Genomic DNA, 13,395 nt, shown 5'->3' with positions numbered 1-13,395 from the left:
GGTATGTGTGTATTTGAGTGTGTGTGTGTGTGTGTGTGTGTGTGTGTGTGTGTGTGTGTGTGTATGTGTGTGTAGGTGTGTACCAAGGAGTGAAGATAGTATTGGAGGTACCCGTGTGCAGGTTCGTTCATGTATGAATTATGTGACTCTAGCAGGACAGTTCCAGAGTCTCCTATGCTCGTGTAAGTAACCCCAACAAATTCACTGGCCCCCACAGGGGAGACTGGAGAGAATCCTTTCCTTGGTTTCTGAGTACCCTATCTGGTACAAACAGATGTCTGTTTATGTCTCCCCAGGAAAAGTCATAAAACATAGAGTTATGTCTCACTGATATCTTTACAGAGTAGAACTCAACAGCTGCCTGCTGAAGAAATCAATTCACACGTCAGCCTGGAACATTCACGGAGTTTTTATAAAATAAGGTGACAGAGCAGCACTTTGTACTTGTCTCTGCTGAGCATAACCCAGTGTGGCTTGTCCTAGAGTAAGCGGGTGGCACATCCCCCAGGTCTGTAAAACCTGAAGTTGCTTAAAGCGTGTTTAAATGACATAAACAGAGAGAGAGAGAGAGAGAGAGAGAGAGAGAGAGAGAGAGAGAGAGAGAGAGAGAGAGAGAGAGATTCCTTACTCTTTGCTGAATTATCTCAGCAACAGAGGCAAGCCCTGCTGTGTCTGTCCCTTCCCTGTGCTGCTGACTCCTTGAGGTGGGATCTATGGGGATTGCTCACTGCTGCTCTCTCTCTGCAGTGGTCCCCAAACCACAGAGGAAGGGACTTCTGGTAAACCCTGACATCCAGATGCTGAGTTTGAATATGCTCCGCTCCCTGGAGACAGGCCTCCTGATATCTCCCTCACATCCTCCGTGTGCAGAGATGAGTCTTAGAGCAACGGGCACCAACCTTACACCCAGAGGCAGAGGTCAGAGGTGGCCAGGCTGTCAGAGCCCTGACACATCCCCAGGCAGCTGCATGCAAGTGACAGCAGGCCCTCATAGGGCCCTAGGGGGCCAGATGATTTCAGAACTCAGAGTCTCTCAGTTTTACACCGCTGATCTATTAACAACCCCAGCAGGACCTGAGGATGCATACTACTAACTCATTAATTATTTCTTGTACATTAACATGAATATTTATAACAACAACAACCTCTATCACGTCAATTCAAGCTGTAAGAGAGTCGGGCTCGCCAGGATGGGAGACCTGTCGCTATCTGGCTTGCTTCCCTCCATGAGAAATTTAAACTCAGGAATTCGAGGCAAAAACCCTCAATAAGAAAATGACAAGAGGGCCAACTGACAAAATCCCAGCACACATTCCTGAGTCAAGCAGCTCATGAAACAGCCTGGTCAAGATCCCAGCAGGTTCTTCTGGAGAGCCTCTGGCTCAGAACTCTCAAGAGAAGTGATTGCAGAGCCTTACACAAAACAATCAGAGTTCCTGAGTCTCCATCCCTGAGACAGCCCACATGCTGGCCTGTGGCAGGGTGCCAGGCAAGCATTACTGTAAGCCTTTGCCATCCTGGAGCAGTGAGAGGTAGGCCTTTTCTGCCCTTTTTGGTAGCAGCATGCCCCAGGCCTGCCCCCTGGCTTACTCCAGGCAGCTCCTGGCTGGGGTCCACTCCCACAGCTCTTCGCACCTGGCTTCCACACCAGTCGCCCGTCTTCCTCGGATCCAGCCTGAACTTTCTATGGCCTCTGAGACCTCTCCAGCCGGGTTACTGTGTGACATAGACTACTGACAATGCTTGCTTCCCACGGCTCGAGCCTGACACTTGGGAAGGCAATGTCACATGTCACCTCCAAGCTACTTAGTACCGCTGGCCTCTCCTGTTCTTTTCTTCCCTGACGCCAAGACAAGATGTAGAAAGCAATCAAGCACTCTAAGTCCTAGAACTACAGCTTAGAAAAAGTGACTGGGTTTGCAATAAGCTATGAGAGAAATGCATTCGTGTGTGTGTGTGTGTGTGTGTGTGTGTGTGTGTGTGTGTGTGCGCGCGCGCGCACATGTGTGCATGACTGAACGTTCTGCATGTATCAAGTGAAGTGCTCTGCTTGACACGTGGTGTCTCTGCCTCGCTGACCCTGAAGCTAGGCTAGGCTAGAAAGCCCCAGCAACCCTCTTACCTCCACACCCTCCCACCCTACCCCTGCACCACCCGCCCCCTGCCTGCCCACAGCACAGCTCTGGAGTCGCAGGCACAGGTGTGGTGACACAAGCTTTTAATATGGGTGCTGATGGTTTGAACCTGCTGAGCCATCTATTCCTCAGCCCTGAGTAATAAAGGTTTGGAGTTCCTGCTGCGGCAGCCAATGTGAGTTACCCCAGCACACCAGCCTCCTTGGACACTGGCAAGTGCCTGACTGGCGCTTAGCTTACACTCCACTCCTGTGCAATGGCCGCCTGCTCTGGGAAGTCAGCTGCTCTGCTTCCTGGCCTGCAGCAGTTCGCCCAGACATCTCCACAGCAGGTGCCCCAATCAAGCGTCACATAGAAATATTTGTATTAGCTTTCATATTTATCTGGATACAGGGCCTCACTATATAGCCCAGGCTGGCCTTGGAAACAGTCGTCAGCATCCTGAGAGCTAGGTTTTCAGTGGAGTCACCACACCCAGCATAGGCTTCCTGTCTCGTTCTTGCATCCTCAGTGACTTATAAATAGCAAACACCCGATATATTGATTTACGGAAGTGAAAATCAGAGCCTCTTCTTAACTGACAAGGAAGACAAGGTCATCTCCCCCTGCCCTGAGTCTCCATGTGCACGTGTGCCAGGTTCAGTGGCAGAAGGTAAGAAAATTAAGACACGGTCACCCTATCACTCCAGCCTTTGCACGTGCCACCTCTGGTCTTTATCAGAGGTCTTTACCTTCTGCCCACAGAGCATGTGGCCTTTTTAGGAGCCATCAGCTGACCACCTCAAAAGTATGTCAAAGAGGGGCTTTTACGGTGGGAAGATTAAAGTCAAAGGGGATCCAATGGGCCCACTGAGGCACAGTCTACATTCACGACTAATATTCAGGCTTCCGGCGAGAGTGCCTCGAGAGTATTTCTGGTGTGAAGAGAGAGCTGCAGCGGAAATATCTGTGGCTTCCTGGGGACCCTAATGCTGAGATGACAGACCAGCCTTATGAAGTTCCACCACCACTGCTCCGCCAGGACTCTCCAGACCCAAGCCTAGGTCAGGGAAGTGGAACAGTGGATCTTTGCTGTGGATGCACAGTGAGCTGGCTACCAGGCTATGCTCAGCAAAGATTCTATCCTCACCTTTCAGAAGTCCCAACATGTCTTGGTCCCAGCCCATGGAAAGTGGTGATCATAGGTAGTGACTGACGGTCAGCTGTAAAGTTTTCAGAACTGCCACCACACACAAGCATCTGACTGCTGCTGATGTGGCTTTGCCTCGGCTGCTGAAGAAATCCACTCAGTGTAGATGAAAAAAGAAAAAAGATTAGCTCACAGTGAGGACCAACGGAGAAGGCTCAGTGGGTGAAGGTGCTTGCTTGCCAGGCAAGCCTGGTGACATGAGTTATCTTTGGAACCCACGGGGAGATAGAAGGACAGAAACAACTCCACAAAGTTGTCCTCTGACCTCTTGTGCACATACGCCATTGCACACATGTGCCTACTCACACATAAACACACGTCTATTTTTTAACTATTGGGTGTGATGATGCTCAGAAACAAGTGTCCAGGTCCAGAGTTAGACACAGGCCTCAGCCCAGGCTCCAGGACAGCACAGGGGGACACTGACACAGGCCCCAGGCCCAGGCTCCAGGACAGCACAAGGGGACGCTGACACAGGCCCCAGGCCCAGGCTCCAGGACAGCACAAGGGGACACTGACACAGGCCCCAGGCCTAGGCTCCAGGACAGCACAAGGGGACACTGACACAGGCCCCAGGCCTAGGCTCCAGGACAGCACAAGGGGACACTGACACAGGCCCCAGGCCTAGGAGCACAAGGGGACACTGACACAGGCCCCAGGCCCAGGCTCCAGGACAGCACAGGGGGACGCTGACACAGGCCGCAGGCCCAGGCTCCAGGACAGCACAGGGGGACGCTGACACAGGCCCCAGGCCCAGGCTCCAGGACAGCACAGAGGGACTCTGACACAGGCCACAGGCCCAGGCTCCAGGATAGCACATGGGGACACTGACACAGGCCCCAGGCTCTGGCTCCAGGACAGCACAAGGGGACGCTGACACAGGCTCCAGGCCCAGGCTCCAGGACAGCACATGGGGACACTGACACAGGCCCCAGGCTCTGGCTCCAGGACAGCACAAGGGGACGCTGACACAGGCCCCAGGCCCAGGCTCCAGGACAGCACAGGGGGACACTGACACAGGCCGCAGGCCCAGGCTCCAGGACAGCACAGGGGGACGCTGACACAGGCCACAGGCCCATGGCTCCTCCAGGACAGCACATAAGGGGACTTCCAGGAAACATTGCTGCACTGCAGCCACAGTGGGACAGAAGCTGTTCCCAGCTGACACCTTGCCTGGTCACCTGTCATATGCATGGCTCTCCCAAGACTCTCAAGTCCACAAACACACCTGCATATGGAGGAGCCGATAACAGGACAGCAAGTAGAGCCAAGAGGCAGCTTACCTTGTAGGAAGATCCTGTCCCAGTAGGTTTTTCCAACTTGAATTCCCCCGAGAAACACCAGGTTGAACAGGATCAGCAGAGAGGTGGAGCAGGAGGCCAGCAGAGCGTGCAGCCGGCAGCGAGCCTGCGGGGAGAGGTGCCGCGCCTGGGAAGGAACACAAGCAGCACCTCACTGAGGAGGCAGAACAACTAAGGCAAAGGCTTACGTCTGTCCAGGTGTTTCTACTGACTAAAAACACGGGGAGGGAAGGGCTTATTTCACCTTACAGCTTATAGTCCTTCATCCGGGGAAGTCAAGGCAGGAACGTAGAGAAAGGAACTCGCGCATGGGCCAAGGAACAGTGCCGCTGACTGGCTTGCTGTTATACTTTGGTAATACGCCCTGACCACCAGCCCAGGGGTGGCACTACCCACAGTGAGCTAGGCCCTCTCACACCGACCATAAGCTGAGATAATGCCCCACAGGCCAATACTGTGGAGACATTTCTCAGTTGAGGTTCCCTCTTCCAAAATGACTCCAGCTTCTGTCAAGTTGGCACAAGATCCTCCTGCGCCTGCGCCTAGGTTGTCAAAACCTCCAGCCTGTGTCACACCCTAAGAAGTGATGCACTCCAGCTGTGCTACTGCTTCCACTCTGGGCTTCCCTCTGGCCTCGGCAGCCCAGGCTCTAGAGCTGCATAGGAGGCAGCAGCCCTCTTCCCCACCAGGGGAGACAGCTCCGTGTGCTGTCTGCCCACAAAGCCATAGACAAAATCACTTAAAATTCTTCCCCAGTAGAGAAGCTCCACACCAACACCAAAGCGACCAGGTCAAGATCACAGTGAGCTCCCCTGCAACCTGACTTGCTACGAGGGGCAACGCAATGGTGTAGGGGAGACACGGTGGTATGGTTGTCACCCTGGCTCTGGACGAGTCTGTAAGGAGCTTCTAGACTGGGCTAACCAAGTGACAGCGAGTCCTGGAGGGAGGGAGAGAGAGAGAGAGACAGAGAGAGAGAGAGACAGAGAGACAGACAGAGACACAGAGAGATAGAGACAGAGAGAGACAGAGACAGAGACAGAGAGACAGAGACAGAGACACAGAGAGACACAGAGAGAGACAGAGAGACAGAGAGAGACAGAGACAGAGACAGAGACAGAGAGACAGACAGACAGAGAGACAGAGACAGAGAGACAGAGACAGAGAGACAGAGACAGACAGAGACAGAGACAGACAGAGAGACAGAGAGACAGAGAGAGCGCTGAGCTCTAGCATCCATGCTACCTCACGCACGCTTCCTGGCTGGATGCAGCGTGCAGCTGCCTCACACTCCCGCCACCGTGACTTGCACAGCATGGCGGAGGTACACTCCAACCCACAGCAAAGGTAAGCCCTTCCTTCCCTAAGTGGTCCATGCCAGGCATTTTTTGGGATCACAACAAGTAACCGATAGTTTCTCAGCAGCACGCCGTGGCAGTTGAGAAGGCGGAGGACTGCAGTGCCTGAAGGACTGTGGATGGAGGGACCTTCCTGCGAGCACAGCGCTCTGCGATCCTTCCTGGGTCTTCAGCGCATACCCTGGTAGTGGTTCCTTGGGGTTTTTCATAGCAAACCAAGCCTCGGTACTGTACTTCATCCTTTACACTGTGGTACCCCACCGTGGTGGAGGTGTGAGAACCCCGGAAAAACACAGACCCAGGGGCAGCACCACCGGGTTTCTGACAAATGCTTCCTCTGAGTCCACAGGTACAGGAAGGGGAGGCGGTAGGAGGGCACTAGGTATCTCCTGACGGCTCCCTGAGGCCACCAGCTTCAGCTGTGCTGTGACTGCAAAGGCTCCATGGCAGCAGCCTGTGTGAGTCACACAGGCAGAGACCATTCTGGAGGGTGACTCTCAGCAGGGTCTGGAGGGTGACCTTCCATGATTGTGACCTGGTCAGGGTCCCCTTAATCTAGAGAAATCAATCCCCAACATGGTCCCTTTCCTGACTGGGACCCCAGGGCTGTTCGGAAGCACAGACTTCACTGCAGAGGGCCGTCTCCCTAGTGTCATTCCCTCTTCCCACACTCCCTGACAGGGGACTTTTATGGCCACCATACACCAGTATGGCCTCAGCATGAATAAGCCAGATGAGGGAACAGTGGCAGGGCTGTCTGTCTGGGTGTGGCCTAGAAAGCTCTCCAGCCCAGAGGTCTCAAGCAAGGTGACCCTGTCACTCTCAGTGCCCCGAGATGACGTCACACGAGGTGGAGGAAGGCACCTCTTCCGAGAATGCCCGGCCGCTGCGGTTTCTGCGTTTCACAGCAGAGGAAGATGTTCTGTGGGCAGACCTGACTCAGCTAGCAACGACTGGGGGAGGCGGTTGGTGATGAAGCCAGGAGATGAAGATGAGGAACTCAGAATAATAAATCCATGAGCTGCCTGAATAGGTGTGGATGTGAGTACAGAGGCTGCTGTGACAAATTGGCCTTCCCAGAACTCAATGAGCCAAACCTTGCCGGCCGGTCAGCCCTCCACCCTGGACCTGGCACTCTAGGAGGGAGTCGGGAGACCACCCCATCCTGACCCACAGTCGGTGTACAGAGCCTGGTGCAGCTTAAGGAAGCTCTTCTTTTATGAGAGCTGACTAAAATCATATTTATTTTAAATCAACAGAGAACACGATGTTGAATGACTAGACTTCCACAGGGTTTGCTCAGCCACAGTGATGCTGTTGCTCCGAATAGGAAGGTCAGACAAAGTAGGTGGCTGAGTGGGCCGTGTGCATAGGGGTGTGGTGGGCTGGAGGAGGCGGTGGGTGGGGTGGGGGGAAAGGAGGAGCAAGGGGGAGTGAAGAGTTGGGCCTGGCTTACCCCCAGGACTATTCCAACACTAAGATGTCGCATCTGTCTACTATATAAGGACAACTTGAACACAAAACATCAGCTAGGCTGATGACTAAGAGGGGTGCAGAGTCACAAGTGGGCAGGCAGTTCCTACAGCACGGACCAATGGGAAGAGAGCAGGGTTACATTTCAGATGAGACAGAAGTAGGCACAGAGGCTCAGAGTTCTTCAGGCTGCTTGAAGCTTCAAGTAATCTAAACTTAAACATCTGTTACTTCTAGGATTTTGCACGTAGTACTTTCAGAGCACAGTTGACTGCAAGTGATTCAAAGCGCGGAGACAAAGCTGCAGAGAACGCGGGTTCTCATCACGGATACAGGCTGACATTGGGGGCCTCTCTGGCCTGGAACCTGGGTCTCAGCCGCTGCTTTATGGTTTTTTTTTTTTTAATTAAGGCTATTCTTAGATGTCCCAAGAAGCAAAAAATGGCATATCCCCCTTGGTCCACACAGCTGTACCAATAAGTAGAATGTTCTAAATCCTTATTATAAATCCCTTATTTGCTTTGCGATCTATGACGTCCTATAGTAGTCACTCCCGTGGTCTACTATGTCTAGGATGCAAGCACATATGCAAACAGAGCCACATCCCCAGTTCAGTCACCCACCTTCCTGCCTCCCTGGAGAAGAGAAGCAACGGTGAGGAATTGTAAATGAGACAGGGGAATAGCAGCATACAACAAGGAGCCATAAAACATGACAATGAGAGTCCAGTCACCAACCTGATCAGATAACAGCAGTGTGACTCACAAGCAGAATTTGAATTTCATTAACATGAATTTATCAGGATGGGAAAAAGGAGTTCTGGTGTGGTTGTAGCCTCTTCCCAGAAGACAAAAAGGCAAATATTTGGGAGTGATGCTGTCCCCAGGACATGTTTGGTTCCCTCAATGACTACCCCAGCAACCCTAAGAGTGAATGAAGTCCCTGTGTCTGCTGCCACTGCTGAACAGGGCCACCAGATCCAAGCCTCCTCATCACACACCTCTGAAACGCAGAGGATGGGATAGCAAAAGAGATAGAGCAGGTTAACAAGGACCACTGCGTCCATGTGCAGACGTCTCAGACATGGCAGAGAAGTAGGCTGTGGCAGTTTCCTTCCATGTTAGTATGACCCTCTGGGTTCAGAGAAGGAAGCAACTGGCCCCCGATTATCAAGTGTCCCAGAACACCAGGAAGTACAGGCCTCAGGCAGGCCTTCACTCAACCATCTGAGAATACTGTTTCCAACCAAAGGAAAGATGAAGGTAGGGACCCAACAGCAGCTGCCGAGCTTTCTCTAACGCACCTACTTCCAAGGTGAGGGTAGCAGCAAACCAACTCAGAGCCCAACAAGCTTCTGTCACACTAGTCTGTGCTTCCTGATGTGAGATGCTGCCTCACGTCTCCATAGGAACGACCCTGCCTTTTCCAGTCAAAACGTCCTGTCTCTGGAAACTGCAAGGTTGGATGGGCCAGCAAGCTGGTGCCTGGGGTTCAGGCTGCAGCCCGTGGGTTACCTGTGTTACACACGGTGAGGCCGAGAGCACATGTAGGGTGCAGGCGGCTGCTCACAGAGGAGCTGAGATGGGGGGGAGGGGCAGCGAGCATCTGGGGGGAACAGATGGCTGCAAGAACGGCTGCTGGAGACTGTGACAAAGGCTTGGCAACTGCGACCTGATGCTGCTTATTTTTAAGTCAGGGAGAAACTAAGAATGGAAAGTGGGTGGGACTGAGCAGCTGGACACGGTCCCCCATGAAATCACAGATTTTCGTTTTCTAATGATGATGTTAACGAGAGGGTGAGCAGGGTGGGAACAGCAGCAGTTGGCGAGGCAACACTGGACACCCGAGGGGACAGGTAGGCACAGGCGGGGATAGGTGGAGACAGGTGAGGACAGGAGGGCACCCATGAGTTGTGAAAAAGCCATCAAAGAAGAGTGTCCTGATGAAACACCCAATGTCAGGGAAAAAAGGTTCCAAGGTCATCCCAGGGCCCTGACTCCAGCCCTAAATGTTTCCCCGTGTCTGTGTTAGAGGTCTAGTCTTTGTTAAAGGTTAGCCTGTGTTAAAGGTTCTAGCCTTTGGTCCCTTTTCTCCAGTTTCAGGTAGGCTCCTGAGAACAGGGCCAAGTTTTCATTACTCTTAATCCAAAGCTCACGTGTGAGTCCCTAATGTTCCATCCCATCCTTGCGCCCAAGCTAAACGAACATATGAAATATTCAGAAAGCAGTGCCTCCAACCTTCGCATGTACTGAACTTCAGAAAGCACCTAGTCACGTTTTGCATGCTAATTAAAGTTTTTAATTAAAATTAAACACTACCTGCTCCCGCCCCCCCCCCACCAGTTTTGATTCCTAGTTTGCTGCTGAGACCTGAACATGCTCCCAGAAGAGAAACACCTGCAGCCTTGATGCTGCCTCTGTACCCCAACACGGAGCGCTCTTCCACACACACATCTCACACAGTGGTCCTCTCCACACGCCCCCCCACCCCCGTTTGTCTCACTTCAAGTCTCAGTGCAGCGTTAGCGCAGAAGAGCAGGAGTGCCGCATCAGGTGTGCCTTTCTGCTCTTCAACCGCACTGTCCAGAACAAGCTGGGCTCCACTCACAGCTGCGTCTGCTGGACACAATCTGGACACAGCACCCACCTTTGTGTGGTACATAGCCTATGATGCAGAGCTTGTTCTTGTGAGGAGCACCCCAAACTGCAGAGGAGGGAAAGCTGTTCCTGTCTTACAAACAGAAGCAGAAGAGCCCAGAGCCAGGCATGGGTCCCTAGTTCACACCAAGTCAACACGAGCCTTCACACACAGCTCGACACCTTCAGGCCTTCCTGCTGCACCGCCTTCATGTCTGCATGGCAGGATGCGCCTCTCTAGACTGCAGCCCTCAAGGTCTTTTCCTCCTTAGTGTCAGCAGCAAAGCAGATTTTTCAAGAAATGTCTATTCACCAGATAAAGATACACAAGTTTTTCTAACAAGGGTCACACACAGTGTCAGTCATCTCTCCCTCACTGTGACAATGCACCTGAGATGAACGACTTGAAATAAGGGACAGTTTATATCCACTTATTGTTTAACCACTGCTTGGGCCAGAGCAGGGCGGAACAGAACTGTGGGGGTGCCGTGCAATCACATCCCCAAAGCCACACCTCCAGGAACATTGCTGCCATGGGAACCAAGCCTGTGGAGCACATTTTAGCTCAAAACCAAGAAAGTCACTGAGCATGGATTCCAGAAGCAGAGGTGCCATGGCTGGTACTCACGCTCTCAAGAGGGGACCAGGTCACCCGGAGACGCAGCAATGCTTCCCAGAAAGTGACAGATCAAAGAACACAGGCTTCCTTAATAAAAGCCAACGGGTCCTGAGGCGGGACACACAATTTCAGCTACACAGCAGATCTAACTGCATAACATGGTGAGACATTTAACAATGCATGCCATGGTTATCCTTTTTTAAAAGGTGTATTTGTTTGTATTTACGTGTATGAGTGCTCTGCCTGTATGACTGTATGCGCTCCGTGTGCATGCCTGGTGCCCATGACGGCCAGGAAGGGGGATTGGATCCCCTGAACTGAAGTTATGGAAGTTGCGTGCTGGGAACTAAACCCAGGTCCTCCACAATAGCAGCTAGCACTCCCGATCACCAAGCCATCTCTCCAGCTGCAACATACTGGATTCTTGAAACCGTGGGGAAGCAGACTTTGGGTGTTCTCACTAGAGAAAACAGCTTCACATCCCTGTGCTCCTGTGAACCAACTCAACCGCCCCACAGTGTGCCAATGGTGGAAAACATACTTTGCATGGCTACTATGTGAAATTTTCATTTTGTTGCTTTAAAAAATAAATAAGTAATCACTGGGCCTCACGCCTATTTGATTTGGAGGAAATAAGATGATCTCTGTTCATAACACAAGAGTGAGTTTTTAGGAAGAGCAAAAGAACTCATTGGAAGAAATGAAAAATTGAGCACAAATTTGGGATTACAACACCAATATAGAAAAATTAGCTGTTTTTGCACACGATAAACAATGTTTTAAAAAGTTACAGAGCTGAGTCGGTGGCTCCGTGGTGAAGCATGTGCCACACAAGCAGAGGACCTGGATTCCCAGGACAGATAAAGCTGGACACAGCAGTGCACATCTCCCAACGCTCCTGAGCCAGGCGGGAGGCAGAGATGGGAAGTCTCTGGAAGCCTGCAGGCTAGCCAGTCTGCTGCACACAGTGGCAAACAGCAAGATGCCCTGCCTCAACCAGGCAGAAGGTCAGAACGACACCGGAGGTTGTCTCACCTCCATGAGTGCACCATGGAGGGCTTGCACGCGTGTGAACTCACACACAAAACTATACAATTTTTCAAAGAAAATTTATATTTACAGCAGCACAAAAAGAATTAAGTACTTAAGACTAAACTTTGTCAGGATGTTTCTTACACATTGAAACTATAACACATTGCTCCAGGAAGACATAATTACCAGAGATGCATCCATGTTCACAGATCCAGAGGCTGGCACACTGGGTAACAACATCACACAGTCACATGCAGGGCCTGTCAACCTGTCAACGTCCCAACACGTTCTTTGAATACTCTCATCCTAAAATTCATTTGGAATCTCAAAGGACCCTGAGTGGCCAGAAAAGCACTAGAAAACAAGAGCGGAGTTGAAGGACCCACAAAGCCACAACAGCCAGAACAGTGTAGGGCTGGCCTAGACACTGACATTGAACATATGGAACATGGTAGAAAGCCCCCCAAACACATACACACACACACGTGAAGTTACATCATGGTCACCCTGGGTGCTCAGAGCACCTCGTGAAGAAACGATGCCCTTTCAACAAATGCTGCTGGGAGCCAGTGTGCCCACGTAACAAGAATGAAGCTGGACCCTTAAACTGTATTGAAATTTCATTCAAAATGAACCCAATATCTAAAGATAAGGACTAATGTTGTAAAGCTCATCACAGAAAACAGTAAATAACAAGTGGCTAGCATGGGAATTTCCACGGCTTCTAACTGGCAGCAGTGGGAACAAGCCTCCAGCGCATGAGCCTTTGAGGGACATTTCAGATCCAAACCATAATATTCACCAGGTGTCAGTTTCAAAAGCAAAAGCATATGGCTTGCAGTCACACTGAAAATTTAAAACTCAACTGGGACTTACCAAAAACCACAAGCAATATCAAAGAAAACAGAGCTAAGTTGGGCTTTGCAGAAATTTAAAGTGTCTTGTATTACAGGATGCAACTGACAGTGAAAAGGCAGCCTGAAAACAGAAAATACCTATTATCATGTGTCAGCGAGGGATTAATGTCCAGCATATGTAAAGAATACTACAATTCAGCCGGGCGGTGATGCCGCATGCCTGTAATCCCAGCACTCGGGAGGCAGAGGCAGGTGAATCCCTGTGAGTTTGAGGCCAGCCTGGTCTATAATGCGAGTCCAGGACAGCCAAGGCTACACAGAGAAACCCTGTCTCAAAAAACCAAAAAAAAAAAAAAAAAAATCCAAAAAACAAAAACAAAACAAAACAAAAAAAGAGCACCTACAATTCAACAACAACAAAAAACCAAGAACCCCTGAAACATGGAAAGAGCTTGAGTGGCATTTATCCAGACAATAATACAAACTCCAAGTAATCAGACAATGTTACTCCAATGCTAATAATCATGAGAAAGCACAAATCAAAACCAGGAGATATTGATTCATACCTCCTATGATGCCATCTAGGAAAGAAGAGGAAGAGGGGGAGGGGGAGGAGAGGAGGAAGAGGAAGAGAAAGGAATGGCTCAGTGGGTAAAGAAAGCACCTCCCGTGCATGCAGAACCTTTCTAAAGTTGTGTCCACTGTTATGTATGTGTCTGTAAACTAGTCACCCCTACAGTGAGACAGGAGATGGAAACAAACAAACAAACAAACAAACAACTCCCCAGGCACTCA

General features: G+C 51.1%; 1 protein-coding gene across 2 annotated transcripts in view; it reads right to left on the bottom strand.

The window, feature by feature from the left end:
* HHAT (hedgehog acyltransferase) overlaps positions 1-13,395 on the bottom strand; it is a 252,165-nt gene that overhangs the window by 33,897 nt on the left and 204,873 nt on the right. The window contains exons 11-12 of one of the 2 annotated variants that reach the window (XM_084794948.1): positions 4,608-4,752; positions 3,265-3,420 (exon numbers count right to left, since the gene is read on the bottom strand). In XM_084794948.1, the coding sequence (XP_084651074.1) occupies positions 3,314-3,420; positions 4,608-4,752 (252 nt within the window). In that variant the 3' untranslated portion in view covers positions 3,265-3,313. The remainder of the gene's footprint in view (positions 1-3,264; positions 3,421-4,607; positions 4,753-13,395) is intronic. The other variant, XM_084794947.1, reaches the window with a different exon arrangement.

The sequence above is a fragment of the Acomys minous genome, assembly GCF_964271855.1.
Source record: "Acomys minous genome assembly, chromosome: 1".
NCBI lineage: Eukaryota > Metazoa > Chordata > Mammalia > Rodentia > Muridae > Acomys > Acomys minous.
This window is presented reverse-complemented; position numbering and strand designations above follow the sequence as displayed.